At 40.5% G+C, this 18,905-nt stretch overlaps 1 protein-coding gene across 4 annotated transcripts; it reads right to left on the reverse strand.

Moving 5' to 3' along the window:
• Positions 1–1,471: 1,471 nt before the first annotated feature.
• Positions 1,472–16,906, reverse strand: ptbp1a (polypyrimidine tract binding protein 1a). 4 transcript variants are annotated; one of them, XM_071497782.1, is made up of 16 exons: positions 16,805–16,906; positions 15,983–16,036; positions 15,680–15,710; positions 11,686–11,746; positions 11,357–11,529; positions 10,787–10,933; positions 10,183–10,353; positions 9,380–9,490; positions 8,938–9,118; positions 8,630–8,710; positions 8,335–8,492; positions 6,891–6,924; positions 5,709–5,801; positions 5,054–5,270; positions 4,734–4,811; positions 1,472–4,501 (listed from the first exon to the last, which is right to left on the reverse strand). In XM_071497782.1, the coding sequence occupies exons 1-16, from the start codon at positions 16,810–16,812 to the stop codon at positions 4,369–4,371; spliced, it is 1,731 nt and encodes a 576-aa protein (XP_071353883.1). In that variant the 5' UTR covers positions 16,813–16,906; the 3' UTR covers positions 1,472–4,368. The 4 variants fall into 4 exon arrangements, with proteins under 4 accessions (XP_071353883.1, XP_071353884.1, XP_071353886.1 ...); XM_071497783.1 differs by having other exon boundaries at positions 1,477–4,501; positions 15,680–15,707; positions 16,805–16,872; XM_071497785.1 differs by lacking the exon at positions 16,805–16,906 and adding an exon at positions 16,403–16,419 and having other exon boundaries at positions 1,477–4,501.
• Positions 16,907–18,905: the final 1,999 nt, after the last annotated feature.

An 18,905-nucleotide genomic window follows, 5' to 3' on the forward strand; every position in this document is an offset into this window, starting at 1 on the left:
ACCTTTTTAAATATGTCGCAACAGATTACATTTATTTTAAATACCTTATCTTTTTGAACTGATGACTGCTGGACTTTGGTTATCTAAAAAAGAAAACACACCAAAGATGTGTTTGGATCATTTTACTTTGACTTACCCTTCCACCCAATTATGCAATCTCTTTGCATTTCAATATATTCCCGAAGAGGATTCTGTGTAGACTGCTCTCTGCTCTAAATTACTCCTGGTGCAGAGTGAAATTCTAAGATGCTGCAAGTAAACAAGGGTCTGAGGTATCAAAGCAGCATCAAAGTTGCTGCCATGGAGTTTCCAGACTGGCAGGGAAACGCAGTGAACTGCAAAGACGCTTTAAAAAGGCAGCAGAACATGAGTCATCATGAGACTGGTGCCAGTTTTTGGCAAACGTGACCATATTCTAATGACTTTAGGGCGACATTCAAAAAGGAGCACTGCCTTCTGTTAGCAGCCTGAAACAAGCTGTAGAGATTTTTGTATCTTCAGTCTGGTATCTGTCTTTTAGTGTGACCTTCAAGCATGCTTTCTTATGCAGAGTAACATCAGCACAGAAACATGTACCTTTGCAGTGGAATTCACACTAACTTTGGAGCTCAGCATGTTTTAAGACCGCACTCCACAAGATACTGGGATTATACAAGAAAATCCAGCTCCTCTGAGCCACAAATACAGACACCACTGGACTCAATTCTCCTTTTCTCTCATTTGTCCCTCTCCAAAAGTAAGAAAGATCTGAGGTTAATCCTCTTCACCGCTCTGTAAGGAAGTCGAAGAGAAAAAAAAAAAAAAAAAAAAAAGGTATAATGCCAGAAAGCCCAAGGAGGCACTTGAGATTAAGCCACCAACTATTGACATTGTGAGTGACAGGTAAAGTCACCTCTGCTGAACAGCCTTTGATTACCATCAGAGTAAGACCTCCCCCTAGTGGTTCAGGAGGTGTATAACCAGTTTGTCATTTTCCTTCACCTCCATCTCTCCCATCCCTGAGGAACTCTGATACACACTGATGCCAGATACGCCCGATAGCCATGCTTGTGTTTTATCTTAATTATTCATCATCTGAAATGCAGAAACTTGGTTTCCACAGCAACCTCGCTCCTCTCCTTAGAGGAAGACAGACCTGCTAAACTGAAAAGGTCAAAGCAGAGCACAGGATTACTCAGAATCATCGAGAACAGCAAGGATCCAGCGTTGCATATCAAATTAACTCTTCACCCTGCCATCATCATCATGATCGCAGCCTCTTCATCGAAAGGATTGTAACATGATTGAGCTGAGCCTAGATGAGCAGTCAGTCAAGTTTCAGATGGGATGAGTACGAAGTTGGAAATACAGTAAGAGATTAAAAAAAACCCACCAGTAGTAAAAACAGGATGGGAAATGTAGAAAATGTTACGAGATGTTAACCGATAGGTCCACAGGACAGAGAGGAAGACAGAAACCAAATGAGGCCAGATGAAAGAAGGAACAAACTAAAGATTTATTGAAGGCAGCAGAAGATGCAAGAGACAAGAACAGAATGGCAAAGGGAGGGGGGGAGCGGGGCACATACAGAGACACTTCTGTGTTCAGATAGGTTTAATGTCTTTGTGTTACAAAAGTTTTTTTTGTTTTTTTACAGCTCCAGAGAGCTCAATAGGTCTGTATTGTTTTATCAAAATATACATGTTTTGAACGTAAAGTGGATATAATCCAAATGATTTTGTGGTACAAAAACATGAATATATACAACCATCAACTCCGCCTCATACAATAACCCCACCCCGCCCCCATATAAAAAAGGAGAGAAAAATAAAAGCTTTTAACAATAACTGAAAGGCATATAATCTTCTACACTGTCAACATCACAGCTAGGACTGTCGATCAATAAAGTATCCATTCTAAAGCGATCTCTACCCAAATTAGGCTCTTTGTAAAGTCAATCAAACAAAAGGGGCACAATATACAGTATATGTTGTCACCCAAAACATATTTTAACTTCATGTGACTTTTGTCCAAGGCATTTGAGGAACAGAAAGAAGGAAACTGAAGCCTTGTGTTTTTGTGGAATAGCAGGAATGCGACAAAACCTTGAAGAAATCACAACACTACAAAACAGCAGGGATAGAAGATACTTTGGTCCTTAACAGCAATAACCGTCTGCAGCTACATGAAGCTTCGTTAAATCATGCATAATAATCTTTTACAAAAATAGAGACAGAGCGCATCTGTATCTGGTCCAAACTACAGTGGTGGAAACTGGTGCTTGAGGCACGCAGGAATGTGACGACATTTAAGACTTCAGCGTGATGGTGTCAACTTGGACCTATCATGGAGGAAAAGTGCACTAAGGAACCTGTCTGCGGCTTAAGTGGACGCAGACAGGGGATGGGTGAGGGTTGTCCCACCCTGTAATCATGTTATCCTGAATTTAAGAGAAAAATATACTGGGTTTTAAGACACAGCCCAAGACTGTCGTTACTATCAATTGACAAATGCCTCCCAGCTGCCCTCTCACAGGTACAATTACCTGGATATAATGGGATAAAGGCATCTTTGTAGACAGGTAAGATAAAACAGCTGAATGAGAGGTAAACAAAGTCAACTGACGAAACTGCAGTGTTTCAGCCTCGGATTAAAAAACTTAAGGAGTCAAGGCACTGTGATAATGATCAAACCCAGCCACTACATATCAGTATCAGTTAAACTTAGAATTGATACACATGTAAATGCTAACATTAAAAAAGAAAAGATAAATGAATATATAGGTGTCCACATATAGATAAACATAATATGGTTAAATGAGGCCCCAAACACCATTGTCTCTACGGAGAGAGGACTAAATGGAGATGAATGGGGACTGTAGGACAGGAAGGCTGTATACAGCTCTATGTCCTGCCACAATACACCTAATAGAGCTACATCACCTAGCAAGGATATTAGGCATCTAACTGACTTACATTCATAGTTTCTACATATATATTGAGGCTATATGCATACAAATCCTTAGATAAGAAGAAACAGAAGACTGAATGAGCCACTTTCCCCCATTTTAACAATGCTGGTACATACCAAAAGGCATGAGAAAACAAAAAGGCATTTTGAGAGCCACATCTTTTCCAAATGAAGCCAGAGCAATGCTTAAGGCAATCTGGTGGGGGCAAAGTAAGGCACAAGACTGTAGATAAAGATAGTGAAAGAAGAATGTGTCCTTATAACAACTTCAGATAGTGGTATGGATCCCCCAAAGCAAATAGGTGGGTAGTTCGAGAAGATAAAATAAAAATGGATACTGGGAAAGAAGTTTTTGTTGGTCTGTGAGCCAAAACAAAATCCTTGTCTCTAACCGTTTCTGACTGGCCAAACAGGTTCAAAGTGGCAATTCAAAAAAGGCACACACACATAGATATATCCACACAACTATCATAGTAAAAGGAATGCTGAAGTGTGTCTGGTGTGGATATGATTCATCCACATAAGCATACATCTGTGGTGGAGGGTGTCTTTTTTTTTTTTTTTTTTCCTTTTCTCTTTTCTTTTTCTTTTAAGCGATTTGGTCTAAAGTGACAGTTCATCAGCTTCCCCTACTTTACCTCCAGTATAGTAACATGCTTCAATGCAGAAAGTTGCTTTTTTCCCCAAGACCCCACTCAAACTTTATGATGGAACAAATGAATTATTAGGTTTGGGCACTAAGGACCTGTTCTGAACAGCAACCAGATCCCATTTTATAAAAACCAGAGATTTAATCATGAACACGCTTCTACTCTTTGACTCCTGAACTAAGTTTGGACTTTTTTGTTTACATTGCCGGATAAACGTGCCAATGCATTTAAATAATGTTTGCATTACTACAAGTGTGGCCAAGCTTCACAAAAGACAACAGTGACACAGGAAATTGTAATCACTGATCACAAACTATTTCCAGCACGGGAAGAAGTCTGTCTGTGGCATGGTTTCTGGTGTCCCAAGTTAAAGTTATAATGCCCCAGATTCAGCTACTGCAGGCAGGTGTAGCTCAAATACAAACGTAGAGTGTAGAACAGCAACAATTCTATTTGTGCATGACAGGAAGGAAGATTACTATTTGTCTATATTTATTCAAAAAACAATGTTTTTGTTTTCAACCAATTTTGGTGTTGTCTGTTATAATAAGAAAAGATTTGGAATCAGGAATAGGAACTTGAATCAATAAGAAAATTTGACACCCAAACCTATTAAAGATGGGGAATTACTAAGAATGGGGTGAAGGAAGCAACGCTCCACATAGAAACACAGTCATAAATATGTTATTGTTGCCATTTCCACTGAAGGCAAACTTGAGATAAGTAGCATTCAGATGGCAATAGATTTGGAGGGAGGAATGAAAGGCACTCAGATGGTGGACTTGGAGAAGGACACTCGAAGGTGGTGGTTCTCTCCCAGATCATGGTTGTGGAACTCGATGAGGGACTCAATTGCCTCCTCGACTGAGCCCATCTGGATCAGGGCCATCTTGCGGTCTTTCCTGTTAAATAAAGAGAGAACAAAGTGTTAGAATGCTACCCACTCTTACGTAGGTTGTTTGCTATTTGCTATGTTGAACTTGAAAGACTTAATTACTCAGACTCTAAACAATGAACAACACTTTATAGTAACCCCTGCTTGAATTAAATGAAGGCTGTAGCATGTTCTAAAGATTTCAAACACCAATAAGGACATAACTCAAGAAAACTGAGTGTTACTGGGTTGAGACTTACTGAAAGAACTTGAAGGCTTTGACAGTGGCTCCTGAGCTGGCAAACAGCCTCCTGAGGTCATCCTCCACCACAGAAGGCCTGAAGCAGAGGGGAAAGAACAAAAAACAAAGAATCAACATAAAGCAAGGCACAGAAAGTATGATTAAATCTAAAAATGCACCTCTAGAGTAGCATGTTTAGAAAATACTGTCACTACTACTTAATCTAAACCACCAAATACAGGAAAAATGAGTCAGGACGACAAAGGAAAAAAGCTTAGAGCAAAAAGGATGCTGGGGAAAGAGAGGGAATGAAAATGAGGCTCCTGCTGCAGAACTCACGGTATGTTGGAGAGGTGGAGTGTTGCAGAGGGTGGGAAGATGTTGGAGTAATTCTTGGAGCCAGGCTTCTTAAAACGGTGCAGTGGTGAGTTGCTGTAGTCCTTTGTGAGGCCCTGGTCCTCGTGGCCTTCTCTTGGAAGCTGCACTGTGGTGTGTTTTGACAATGTCACACGCATGGCCCTGCCATGAAGCCGCTGGCCATTCAGGTGGCTCATAGCTGGGAAACATTAAAAGAATAGTCAACACTTGTTTTTAAAAAGCGCCACACACAAAACCTGGCTTTTTCTTTGTTGTCAGTACAGATTAACTGGTCCATTTTATTTGTACATTCAAATAATTTGAATAAGTAAGTTCAATCATTAGTTTAATGAAGGCCCACTGGGGCTAATTTAATTGATTTTAAAACAGTTCCCATCCTTACCCTCTCCTTTATGAATGCACATTCGATTAATGAAAAGATTTAATACTTTTAGTATAAAAATAAATTAAACAAGTGAGTTATCACAAACAGGCAACCAGCTATTTATGAAAGGAAGACGTGTACTGTTTGCTCATTTGAGACCGCCGAAGTGAGGGCTCAAAACAATGTATGATAAAAAGCAAAAATACTAGATGAAAGGAAATGCTAGATCAAAGAAAGCAAATGTGTAGCTACCTAGCTGAGCCTGGGTGCCATCAGACATCTGGATCAGAGCATTCTCCTTCTTATTGAACAGGATCTTCACCCTCATCACATCGCCATACACACCTAATGAAGTAGAGGAAAGTGTCACATTACAAGTGCAGGAAACACCAACACAGCCTTAACAGGAGCCACACAGCCAATCACAGCAACAAAACTATTTAAAACCATCAAATCAGACACATTAATATTCATACTAAATGAACACTGTCTGAGTAATTGTCAGGCTATTCAGTAATTTTCTTTTCAATTGTGTTCGGAATTTCTACAACTAATCCTACATAAGCCCTCTTAGATAATAATTACATAGATGCTAAAATGGTTATGCCAGAGAAGGGGGAGATAATGATTTGAAGAAATAAATGAATAAATAAAAATCAAAGAATAGTAAAATGAGTGGTTTTGATTGGTTTGGTCGCTCTACAGAGGAAAAAGTTGAGTACTTGATCAACTTGAGGGCCTGATAGAGAGACATGCAAGAATAAACTAAACATGCATATACCTACATTACAGTAACTGAGACAGACTGCAAAAGAATAATATGGTGACATAATCCAAGGGATATGTCAACTCCCAATCACCAACAAAGAAGCAGCATTTCATCTCTCTGTGTACGGCTGCCGAGTGACTCAAGGCAACCACAGAAAAATCAACTTAACAAACGAAATTTGATGAATTTTCATGGCTTAAAATTGGACGGTGCAGAACTAAATAAATTGTTGACTTTTATCCACTTCCGGAGGGTGACACTTTAGAATTTAGATCAGCTTCTTGCCTCATTCCTGAACAAAATGATCCCTACATTTCTATTTAGTGGAGCAATATTTCCATTCAGGGGGTGTGCTCTTTGAAGATGAAAAACTGCAAATACTTTTTGCCCATGGACAGTAAACCATGGCTGTTCAAAATTAAATGAAATGCTGCAGCTTTGTGTGGTTTTTCTCACCTTACTGTCCTTACACAAACCCACTACAACCAAAACAGGTCATACAAACCCCAAAACAAACAGTCACCCCCACCCTTCATAGCCCTGTAGCCTGATGACGAGCCATCAGTGGTTAAAAAAAAAACAAAGCCAACAACATGAGACAAGACATGCCCACCTTGCCAGGTAACAGTAGTAATAAAAAAGGAGATGAAAGGATGATAACGTACCGAAAAGAATAAAGAGGCAGTGTGGCGTAACGCTCTTTAGAGACAGCAGGGGGAGCAGCGGGGCAGGGGGCCAAAGGGGGAGAGGGAACAGGGGACAGGGGAAAAGAGACGGAGCGGAGTGGAGGACAGTGGAGTGGAGTCGGGACATGTCCGCAGGCCACAGGCAGCGAGGTCCACAGGAAGGCCACAGTACCATGGAGGAAGGAGAGGCATGAGGGACGAAGAGAATGAAGAGAGGACAAGAGGAGGAGAAGATTCAAACAGCGTGAGAGAGGAGGAAGAGATAGACGAAGATGACGTGGGGAAAAGGAAGATGGTGGAAGGACAGATGATGGCAAAAAATCATGGGGAACAATGTTGTGATGTTGTGTTTTCAATTCATGGGTGGTGTCCAAATTGGGGACAATGAATAGGGGAGAAAGAGGGACAGGGGGAGGGAGGAGTGGTCGTAGTAGTAACAGAGGAGTGGCAGAGGGGAGGAGGAGGACAGCGGGAACAATTGGTCATGGGGCGTGCAGTAAGTTGGCAAGAGTTGAGGTGAGGGTGTTTTAAAATAAAAAAGAGAGAGAGGGGGGGACAGAGAAAGAAGAGAGAGAAAAAGGAAGTAAAAAACAAGGTCAGTATACACAAAGAAATGTAGTGCTTCAGACAGTAGAACTGGCTAAATTAAAATGCATTGTCACTATGGGAACACTAGAAGAAAAAGAAGAGAAAAAAAGATTAACAATGAAATACAGAAAAAGGCAGAGACAATATGTACTTTTAGATTACAGGCTATGTTTGTTTCAATTATTTTAAACTACATTAGAATAAAAACAGACAAATGTGAATATCAATTATAATAATTCTAAAACTGGCCTTTAAATTAATATGCTTCATGTAGTGGATACATAACTACAGTAAATGTAATGGGTGACAGACTACTTATACATGCTACACACTGTATGTATAAAAAAATATCTACATAATGGACACAATGTGTTTCTTTAACAAATACAGAAAAAAGTAATATTGTCTCTCCAACAACTCAAGAATGATTTCAACTAATGGACAAAAATGAAGATATGAAATGGTAAGTTTTTAAAAAAAAGAAGTTAGTGTTTTGAATAAACTTAAAATTCACAGTGAGCAAAGTGGCAGGTCAGAAATGCAGCAGGTTTGGTCAAACACAGAGAGGCCCTGAAAGAGAAGAGGTTTTGACTCGATGACCCCCTTTTATTTAAAAACAACGGTCAGGGTACTCCAACTAATGTGACCACATGGTGGTTGTGGGAGATGTGGGGGGGGGGCCAAGAACAGCAAAAACACTGGTTTCTCTTGAACAAATGGATCCAGGTCCATAGTTGTAGTTTAAACAAAAGACACTGTAATATCATAATGTTGCTCAGCACTGCACTGACAGAAGCAGGATGTAGAACTGTTTAAGCCACGTGAGGGTACTGACCTCAGGGTTTAGATTGCTGACCAACAAGACATTGTGTCCCCCAGAGGCAGTGAGCCCTGAAAGGCCGAGTCGGCTGGCAGCCGCTGCTGCAGCCGCCATACCACTGTGGCCAACACCCAGGGACGCAAGGGCACTGGGAATACCAGGCATGGACAGACCTATGAGGAACAAATTATTCATTACTATCGATTTATTGCACTTTTTGATACTGTAAACAGCAGGGAAATGTTTAAGTAGGGATACATGCGTCATTATAAAAGGAATAGCAGTGTTGAGAAAGAGTCTGTGTACTGACCTGCTGCCTGTTGGATGGCAAAGGCTGGGGGGAAGGCATGTGCTCCACCATAGGGAGAGGCTGAGATTATGCCCGGCGCAGCTAGGACAAGAACAAAATGTATGTATACTAAATGTGTACTTGCAATAATGAGAGTGAAAAAAGAAACCTAAAGAAATCAAATCAGAAAATGCTTCAAAAATAAACTGATTAATCAAGGACACCTAGAAGCACTAACTCAAAGGGAGTTGGATTATGTATTCATCGGCTTGTTCATGTTTATGGATGTGATCAAAATCAAATTGTCCTTAATCATGGCCCAGTCTTACCAAACGCTGCAGCAGCCATGGTCTGGTGATCAATGGAGGGCTGTGAATCTGCAGTTGGGAGGTCTGGTCGGGTGTAGTCCCTGCTCTTGTCATTATTGTACTTGACATTGAGGCTGGTGAGCTTGGAGAAGCTAATCCTCAGGGTACAGCAGGCATTGTAGATGTTCTGTCCATCTAGAGACTGAGACAGATGCTGGAGTATTAGGCCTGGGGTCAAGTGTGTATGGTGTGTTTTACACTTGTGATGCAGTTTCATGTTTAAACAATTGGTTCCATTGTACACATTGCACAGTAACCGCAATGTTTGCTTTAAATTGGTTCATTTCTCATGGGTAGTATTAACCCTAGTGATTTTGACAAGGCACCCAATGACCTGTTACCCAGTGGTAACAACCTTTGAATGAAACATCATGACAAAGAGCATTAGTTGTAACAGTCTTACCAATTTAGCATGCTGAGCTGTCATGCCATCAGCGTACTGGATCAGAGCCTGGAACTGGTTGTTCTTAGTGAAAGTGATGATCTTCAACACTGTGCCGAACTTTGAGAAAATCTGGGGAGGGGACACAGCATGATTAGGGATGTCATTATGAAAATACATGTAGTCCCATTGTTATGAACATGTATATTTTGTTTATATTGCACCCGTAGATTTGCAAAGCATCTTCCAGAGAATGTTATAAATGTGAGGCAAGGTTCAGTTTCTCAGTAACATGATGATGAGAAAGGAGGCAAATGCAAAGACACTGAATTATCAAAATATATTTCTAGTTGAGTGGGCAGTATAACACATTGTCAAGTTGTTAGTAAGTTTGCATAAGCCAAAATCAGTCCCTGAACATGCTGTATATCAGCAGCAGTACTAAGAATACACAATGAATACAATAGAACAGTCACCTATTGTAATTAATGTCTGTTGTGGTTTAAAAAGAAACTATTTTAAATAACAAAAAAAGCAACATAATATAAATATCAAGATTACTTTTTTGTTCAAGACCAATAAGAATCCTGAAAGTAAAAACCTTGATGAGGTGAATATGAAACCTGTCAAGCAGCAAACCCCACCACAAAACTCAAAGGCCTGTTTAAAGGCTTGTTCAAAGATTAAAGGGAACCACTAATTAAAAAAGAAACTAACAAGAATATAATATGCATAATTGAAACGTCAGTGTTTTCATTACATCAAAGTGAAAAAAAAAAAAAAAAATCTTTATCTAGCGACAAAACTACAAAATCTGCCCCTACCTGGTGTAGTACGTCCAGGGTAACGGGGTAGAACAGGTTTTCCACTATGACTCTGAGCACAGGGCTTTGAGATGCTCCTCCTCCCATGGTGCCTGCATCTGCAGAAATGGCCATGCTTCCCATACCACCTCCATGCAGTGCATTGACTGCCTGCAGAGCTGCCTGGGCACGCTAAGGGGGAAAGTCAAAGGAACTTCTTAACATAGATGGAGAAAAGTGTGCAGTTATAAAAGAATTAATTAATGTGGGTGACATTTGTGCAAGCAAGCACAATATTTTTAACTCGCTGTTTCTTGTGGTTTGCCTACAAAGTTTCACAACGGTTAAAATGAACTGGTGTGATTATTGCCTTATTTTTTTGACTACACTGAAACCTAGAAGACAAAACATCACATCGCACTTATTAGTCTTTCAAAAGGATCACAAAATCTATATAAATGAATTTGAGACAGATGGCAGGAGGGCATATCTAATTTACATTTTTCTGCATTCAGCCAATACTTAAATTTTTAAATAAAGACTGAAGAAGTAATTTAAGCTTCAAATCAAAACCTTTGATATGAAAAACAAGCATGTGTATGTGTGTGTTACAACAAAACCTTACCACTTGGTTAGGGGAGTTGTCCGTCTTGAGCTCCTTGTGGGTTGAGTATTGCATGTAAATTGGGTGGTTTCTGATGACGGGGGTGACAGAGGAGTAGTAGCTCACCATCGTCTGTGCACACTCCTCACTGTTCAGTTCCAAGAATGCCTGCAGGGGAGGACCAGAGAAACATATCCAATCTGTTTCTCCCATCACATACAATAAAGTATCACCATTCTTCATTTGCAAGTTTGTTATGAACCTTTATAATTAACTGCATTATAAATGTCTATTTTTAGTCAAATTTCATTTGATATCTTTATTGAGTTTGACACAGAACTGCTGGTAAAGAGGAGATAACGAAGACATTCAAGTGGGATTAAGTGTCTTCCTCCAGGAAATCTCTGCAAGAATAACTGTCTCCCTACCCATTAAACCACAAAGATGTAACAAAAGGGTCATTGTTATCATTTTCAGGTCAGGACAGAATGCTAGAAAACCGATCCCTTGTCTCAGGCCTAAAAAGAAATTTCATCCAGGTGTAAGACCCATACAGGTTAGGTGAGAAGACCTGCATTTATCTTTGCTTACCTGGTTTTTCCCTTTCAGCATCAGCAGATTAGTGACCTTCCCAAAGGGCAGTCCCAGGCCAATAACCTCAGCCTCATTTATGTCGTTGGGCAGCTTGCGTACATGGACCACACGTGACGGAACACCAGGACTGCGGACGTCACCTTTGAATTTTTTGCTGTCGTTGCCATTGGCTGCAAGAGAAAACAGAGGCAGATACAATCAAGGAGGGAACAGAAGGCTCTGGTTCTTCCTGAATAATGGATTGATCGTCATGGCAACACAAAACAACACAGACACGACAAGCACTTCAATAAAAAGGATTCACCCCTCCATGGCAACCCCCCTACCTGAGTTCATGATATAGGGCCCGTTGGATATGCAGGAAGAAAAGAGTTCGTCGGATCCCCTCTGCAGAAGGAGAGAAAACAATGGTTCACTTCAGTACATTCACCAATGAGGGCACAGCATGGCAGGTGGACAGCACAGCTCTCATATTACTGGGCCATTGTGTGATAAAGGAGGAAGTAATCTGATAACCAAAAGAGGATCCAGCAAACACGCCTGAGAAGAACCTCACCTACCACACCAAGAGGAATTCATTGACCTATCTTGTCAGCAGGGATATTTGACTTCCCATCACAATCACATCTTCCCATCTCATTTTATACTCTTCTCTAACAGTACTGCCTAGTTAAAAACCTTTCAGTCATCGTCATGATGGGCCATTATTTCTTAGTCTCTGCAATGTGCCAAATGATCATGATTTAATGCCAATTGCACTCAAGGAGGAACTGCTACTATTGAGCTTGAGGCACAAAAGTCCACAGTAACAGCTTTAGTTAACAGCAGCTGTCAGTCGGTACAACACATCTTCTCATAGTTCAGTATTAGGAGGAAGGACAACACACTGAATCTCTCTGGATGTGAAGACAAGATGGAGATACTCCCAGCTCACACTAGTTTACTGTCTGCTGAAACAGCCTTGTCCAGTCTCTCTCTCTCTCTCTTCAGTAGATATAAAGTGCTGTTTCAGGGCTGTTCTCGTGGCTGTGTGTGTGTTTGTGGTTGTGTGAGATGAAGTATTGCAGTCACAAGAAGTGGCTCAGCAGCCTAAGCTCTACAGCACTCTACAATGGCGGTCCTGTTCAAGCTGAGACTAGCGGCATTGTTACACAGCAGCGCACACACATATGGAGCCGCAAGGACTCTCTGGGAGTTGAAGAGCCCTGCAGCGTTTTAACAACAACCAGCCATGCAGGTTTGCTAGCATTCTTCTCCACCTAGTGAATCTTGGCCTTTGAATATGCAAGGTGGTGGTGGGGCCCCACGGCCAGGCAGCAAAGACTACCCACAAATGGCAGGAATAAGGTAAACAATTGGTGCTGCTTCTACACACTGTAAGAGAGGTGGTTTGGGGTACTGAGACAGCTGTTATGAGAGCACAACACTGTAAGCAGTACTATAAACTACCCTTTGACTTCCAGATGGTTTGGCTGACTCAGTCACTCTCACTCTGAGGCCCGCGCAAACAACGTCTGCAATCACAATTCATGAACTTCAAGCAACAAGATTTACATTCCTTTGCCTTTTCACTATGGCCTCGGGATCAGGGACCCACTCCTTTGGCCAATGTTTAAATCTAGACATAACTGTAAAGGCATACACGAAATGTAACTACTGAGCTGAGATCACCAAGATGTAAAATAAACTGCAAGCCTGTGTCTGACAAGACTCCGAATTATAGGATGAATAGATAGATAGATGACTTTATTCATCCCCGAAGGGAAATTAGGTAATATTTGGTAAGCAGTGGGAGCAAATGGAAGAAGCACACCACAGAACTCTAATCTCTCGCTAGGAGTGCTGTATCAACAAATTGTTGTCTAGAACTGAGACCCAATAGTAAAATTGTGAGCAGAAGAAAGGAGATTCAAAACACAGATTACAGTGAATTGGTTAGAGTGGTGTGTTCTACTTGCTGGGAATAAAATCTAAAAGACAACATTTTTGCTTGATAAATAGGCTGGGGGCAGATGCAAGCCATGAGAAATGAAGGAAGTGGCTCCAGCCTGACTCAATGGTCATGGGCGGGCAGTGTCATATTATCAGTCAGCAGACCAACTCCTAACAGGAAGAGCAGCGAGATCAGGCCTGCTTCCAGCATTTTACTAAACTTCCTCCTGGGGACTGATGGTCACTGTTCCATGGTTGGACTCTTTCTCCTGCAACTTCCTCATTCTAATAATAACCACAGAGCTAAGTCAGTCTTTCGTGCCAAGCAGGAAAATCCAGTCACATACAAAGCAAAGGGCTGTGTTACAATTGACTGAAGAATATTCCTATAGCTTTTGGAGGGAGTATGGTTGTGAGTGCAGAGCAGCACAAAGGAAAAGTTAAGTTACAAAGCCAATGGAAGAAAAACAGGGCTTATAAATGGTTTGTTTATTGACTCCAACCCAATGCCAAACCCATTTTTTCAACTCAAACCCACTAAATGTGTATCGACTTGGTCACATCCTTTGTTTGCTTAGAATGCTGACAGTATAATTGTAACCTTCAGGAGATGATGACACATTGCTGGCCCACATACTGAAACTGTGGAGCAACTTCCTTTCACTGACAATGGCAGTGCCGTGAATTTAATTTTACAAGGGAACATGGACTGGAGGCAATTTCCGTGCTCCATACACCACATCACACCTGCGTTTCATTGCATCAAAGGAAGAGGGGGAAAAAAACCCCAAAAAAAACTTAAGGACCTTACACAGAAACTAAATCTGAAATGATTCATTTGTACATGTGTCTGCAAGCAACCTTGTTTTGGTCTGACTGGGGTAGTGGTGGGTGGTAATCTCTTAGAAAATAGCACAAAGGAGAGGAGCACAGGTACAGACATGTTTGTTCAGTATGATCAGCCTTCATCAGTGGAGGGGGCAGGGAGCTGTGCCTCACCAGGGGGCTGGAGGGGGAGATTGGAATGCGACCGCGGAATGCCAGACACTCTGCCCAGACAGAATAATTACAGATTCCAGCAAGGCAGTGCTCCATAACTCAGCATCATCATTACCACAGCACATCAAATCCAGAAAACAGGAGAAGTTAAAGAAAGAATCACATCAGAAGTCAAATTCTGACCATTGATCAGCACCCATTAAAGACATAAAAGACAACAGGCCGAATAGAGGGGGTGGGGTGTGTCCCTGTTATGGGCGGGTGTATCAGAGTGCTTGTTTAAACAGTGTAAAGACCTTTGGCCTGGAGGATGAGGACCGTTGCAGCTTTGAGATCAATTACTCCACCTACAAATAGTGGCCCCAGGCCAGTTACTTAGGCAGGTATTTTTATTAAGTACATACGTTAACAGCCAAACTGTTCTTTCTTCAACAAGTTTGCGCACACAAACATTGCTATTACAGGCACATAAACAGGTCCCAACACTGGACAATACTTTGCTGCTGATTTGTTTTACTAGTACTGCTAGAGTGGTCTTGTGATAGAAAGGAGAGTGGATAAATATCAAGCAGTGGGGCAGGATTCAGCTGCTTTCTTAACATTCCAGTAAGGCCAACAGCCTATTAAGGAACACGGAAAATAAACAACAGGAAGTTTCATTTCCCCCAGCAGTCACACAGCCCAACAGAAACAGGACAGGAAAACATAAAGCCCCACCTCTGATAATCTATTCTAATTGAATGATCAAATATCCCATGTCCTCGGCCCTAAGAGTTGCTGCAACCTCTGTATGCTGACCATTCAGTTACATTTCATAAATCTTTAAAAAGGAGAGTCAGCCTGCAACTGCAAACTCATTACACATGAGAAATGGCTTTAGACAGCAGTTCTGTAATTATAGAGGAAGCTCTCGCAAACTGACAGACTATGTGTCTCAAGTCCCCAGTGTCTGCACAGTTCTTTTCCATTTCCGCTCTGACATGTAAAAAGTTTCTCCAACCTCTGTTTCCCAGAAAATAAATTTTGCAGTGCAACACATCTAGAAACCCATGCTACAGTCAGAAATATGTAAATACAATGAAAACCCATTATCTTATCTCAGGGCTATTTTGATGAAAAAGGCAATTCCAAAAACAGCACATCCACACGTTGTAAAGGTATAAATGACAAAACAGGAGCCATTAATCAACTACAAAACTTGCTAGAACTTGAGACTGGCAAACGAGTCCATAGGTATCACAATGAACAGCGCTCTCATAGTACAACTATGGGATTTGCAAAGACAATGTCAACAGTTTAACATGAATCTATAACCATTCTATATTCTAATAAGTGAAATTGGGGAAAATGAAAAGCTGCAAAAGAGAAGTTGACTCAAAAATTGCCTACCTTTGTGCCAACTGATATGTCATGGACACTGCTGTGAAAGAGAAAGGGTTCTTAGTTAGCCAGGAAATCCAAGAAAATTAACCATAATTTGTCATGCGATCCTGTTTAAAAATTCAACTCAACAGTAGAGCATATTCTAAGCTCTATACACACACATCCACACAAAATAAAAAATACAGGTCGACCAAAAAGGAAGCCGACTTCCTCATTCAAATAGGAGAACATGTAATTCAGAAAGCGCCACAGAATCTTGACTGATTCGAGCTAAAGTCGCTCATGCAAGAAATACACAAAAATACTTACTCAATTTCAGGGACGTAGCCGGATCCCAGAGGATACAAGTCAGCGTCTAGGCGGCTGTAGTGGATTGGCAAAAACATAAAAGCAAACTTTAGAGTGGCATAAATATAGTATAGTAATAAATCTCTCCTAACAATTACACGATGAGCGTATTGCTTAGCGAACTCAACCCAGCTTCCGAAGTACTATACACGTCAAATTCAGGTGATCGAAAGAGGAGAATACGTTTGCATGAAACAATACGCTACTGACTAACCTACCAAGTTTAGATAACCCGGTGTACAAGTCTCTGATTCAAATCAACATGTAATGTTCAGGCCAGACATCTTCAACATGGCCCTGGCACTCAGCAGACAAATGAATGCGGAAATGAGACACGTTGCTTTAGCTAGCGTTCAGCGAGTTTCAGTGAAACCAACTTACCGAGGTACATTTAGCCAACGTTAACTTAAGTCTGCGTTGGCGAACGGCACAGTGTTACCCGTGTGTTCCCAAGACGAAAAAGTTTATCTACATATCAATTTTCATTCAGTTGCGTCTTCTAAGCGTCAATGTCGTTTACATAAAGCGATAAAAGCGGTTCACACAACTAACGTATGTTAGCTAGCGACGGCTAGCAGCTGCTAGTTAGCTTACGCTTCTGCTAACTGTTGCATGTTTTGATGAAAAAAACTGTTTCAAGTAAACTTTCCCGGTCTAATAGTTCAGCGAAGCAGCCGTCGGATTCAGGCTATTAAAAAAAGCAATTCATATATAAGAGGAAGTTACTCAGCAGTCCGGTTGTCTTGAAAAAATAACCCTTAAGTGTGGTTCTTTTTCACTTACCCGTCCATTGCACAAGAAAAAAACTGCAGGTCTGAAGCGAAGGTAGGGCGGCAGACTTGCTTGATTTTCTTACAAAATGGCTGAACACACGGAGGCGAGCGCTGATTAGTCCAGGCGCTTCCAAGAGCCAAAAACAGGCGGAGACCAGCCTCTGCCGGATCCGCCATTGGACAAGACGACCATCATTTTGTGAAAAAAGAAGGCCGCGGCAAATTTCCAGTACTTCGTATCAAGTGGTTGTGTTTGATATAGTTTTTTGGGATGCAAATCCTACTTTGGGTCAGCAGCTGTGTATATACAGTGTATGGCCAGCACATTAACACACTAACATAAAAGAAAGTCCCTGTAGAGATAATCTGCTCTCATTAGACTTTTTACAGTTCATGTCAGCAGCAGAAACAAATGTAAATATTAAGTAATTTTTTTCTTTTGTTACTTATTTTTTTAATTCAATTTTTCTTTCAACAATGACAGTGTCAATTACAATTACAAAATCATACATACATGGTTAAACACTCATCCTTATATCAATGTCCTTATTCAGTGGCAATGGTGGAATATTAAGTAATATTAAATAAGTTGTTTAAACACTCGTTTAAAAAAGCAGTGGTGGATGGAACAATGAGCTCATTTACTTGAGTGAAAGTACATACTTTATGGCAACAATTAGTGTCATTGCCTATTAATCTGCTGCTTAATTTATCGAGTGTAATCCATTAAATGTCCTAAAATACCTCCCCAAGGCTTTAAAAGGCCACTTTACTGTTGTTTATATCATATAAAAGGATAAAATTCTCACATTTAAAGGAGGTGAATCAGGAGGATGTTACTAATTCAATTAGGCTATTATCGTAGTTAGGCTACCCATTGATTTTCAGTTGACTCATTGATTAGTTGACTAATAGTTGCAGCGATTGCTCCAAACTCAAATCCATCAGCAAAACATATTTTTAAGTATGAAACTGAAAGTACATTATGCAGGAAAACTGCTAATGTGAGTGTGAGCTTACATATTATATATTATTATTGAATTATTTATACTGATGCATCAATAAAGAAGCAGCATTTTTATGCCAATGTTAATTACTTTAATTGGGCAGTTTAGGAGCATATCATAAAATATTTTATAAGCTCATCATAAAAATATTAAGTAGCTTAGCTGCTCAACAATAACAGAGTAAAAAGTAGCCTACAATATTTCCATCTGAAATATGGCAGCGTTTGAAGATTAAGTAAGGATTTGGAGAGTCAAGCTATAATTCTTTTATAGTAGGTTAAGTTTTATCCTATATTAGCTAAATGCTTGGATTTATGAATACAGTTTTAGACAGCTGTGTGAAAACAAAAGGTAGAAAATACACGGGTCTTTTAAATTTACAGCTCAGTCCCAGAGTACTTATTCATGATGTCATCAGGAGATCTAACCTGCCTGCAAAAGAAGAAAGAAAGTCTGAGCCTGTAGTCCAGCACTGTACAAGGTTTCAATGATTAACACTTTCAGGACCTATTGAGATTCACAGGTGGTGTGAAATACCCAGATTAATTCACTCAGTGTAATGTGTGAACAACAGGCCTGGTTTAGGTGGAGACAACACTGTGAAGATGGTGATTGCCCTGATACTTGTCATGTCAGGAAAATTAACATGTTGATGCTGTGGAAATGTTCACACATCACACATGTACATTAAAGTTACAGATACTTTGCTGGCCATGTGGGTGTGGAATACTGTGTAAGCATACAATACAATCAAAACAGCCACTCACAATCGTTTCACAAGTCCCACGCCATTAAGTTATAAGGTTAATTCAAACACCAGTGTTGGATGCAAAAGGCAAGAGTACTGGGGCTTGTTGGTATTACCGGAAGATGGTAGAGTAGGCCCCAGAAGAACATGAACATAATCTAGAACATACACAATTCAGGTATTTAAACACGCAACAGGGGCATATGCACCCTGTAATTAAGCAGAACCAGTTGAACATGTGCTTTTAAAAAGTGGTATCATCACTGCAGAAAGCAAAACACACTACCATTTTATAGAGAGTGTTGTTAGGGAAGGTATTGGGAACTATATTTAGTCATAAATAAAGATGTTGAGGA

Source organism: Trachinotus anak, unplaced genomic scaffold (assembly GCF_046630095.1).
Source record: "Trachinotus anak isolate AG129_WGS33_773 ecotype Australia unplaced genomic scaffold, CSIRO_AGI_Tana_v1 ptg000015l, whole genome shotgun sequence".
Lineage (NCBI taxonomy): Eukaryota > Metazoa > Chordata > Actinopteri > Carangiformes > Carangidae > Trachinotus > Trachinotus anak.

Bases quoted from the DNA above. Each gene is read 5' to 3' on its own strand.
- ptbp1a (XM_071497782.1), bottom strand. The intron at 9,491-10,182 runs GTAGGGGCAGAT...TCCCCTCCCCAG, and splicing joins CCCTGGACGTACTACACCAG to ATTTTCTCAAAGTTCGGCAC. The intron at 5,271-5,708 runs GTAGCTACACAT...AATGTTTCCCAG, and splicing joins TGGCACCCAGGCTCAGCTAG to CTATGAGCCACCTGAATGGC.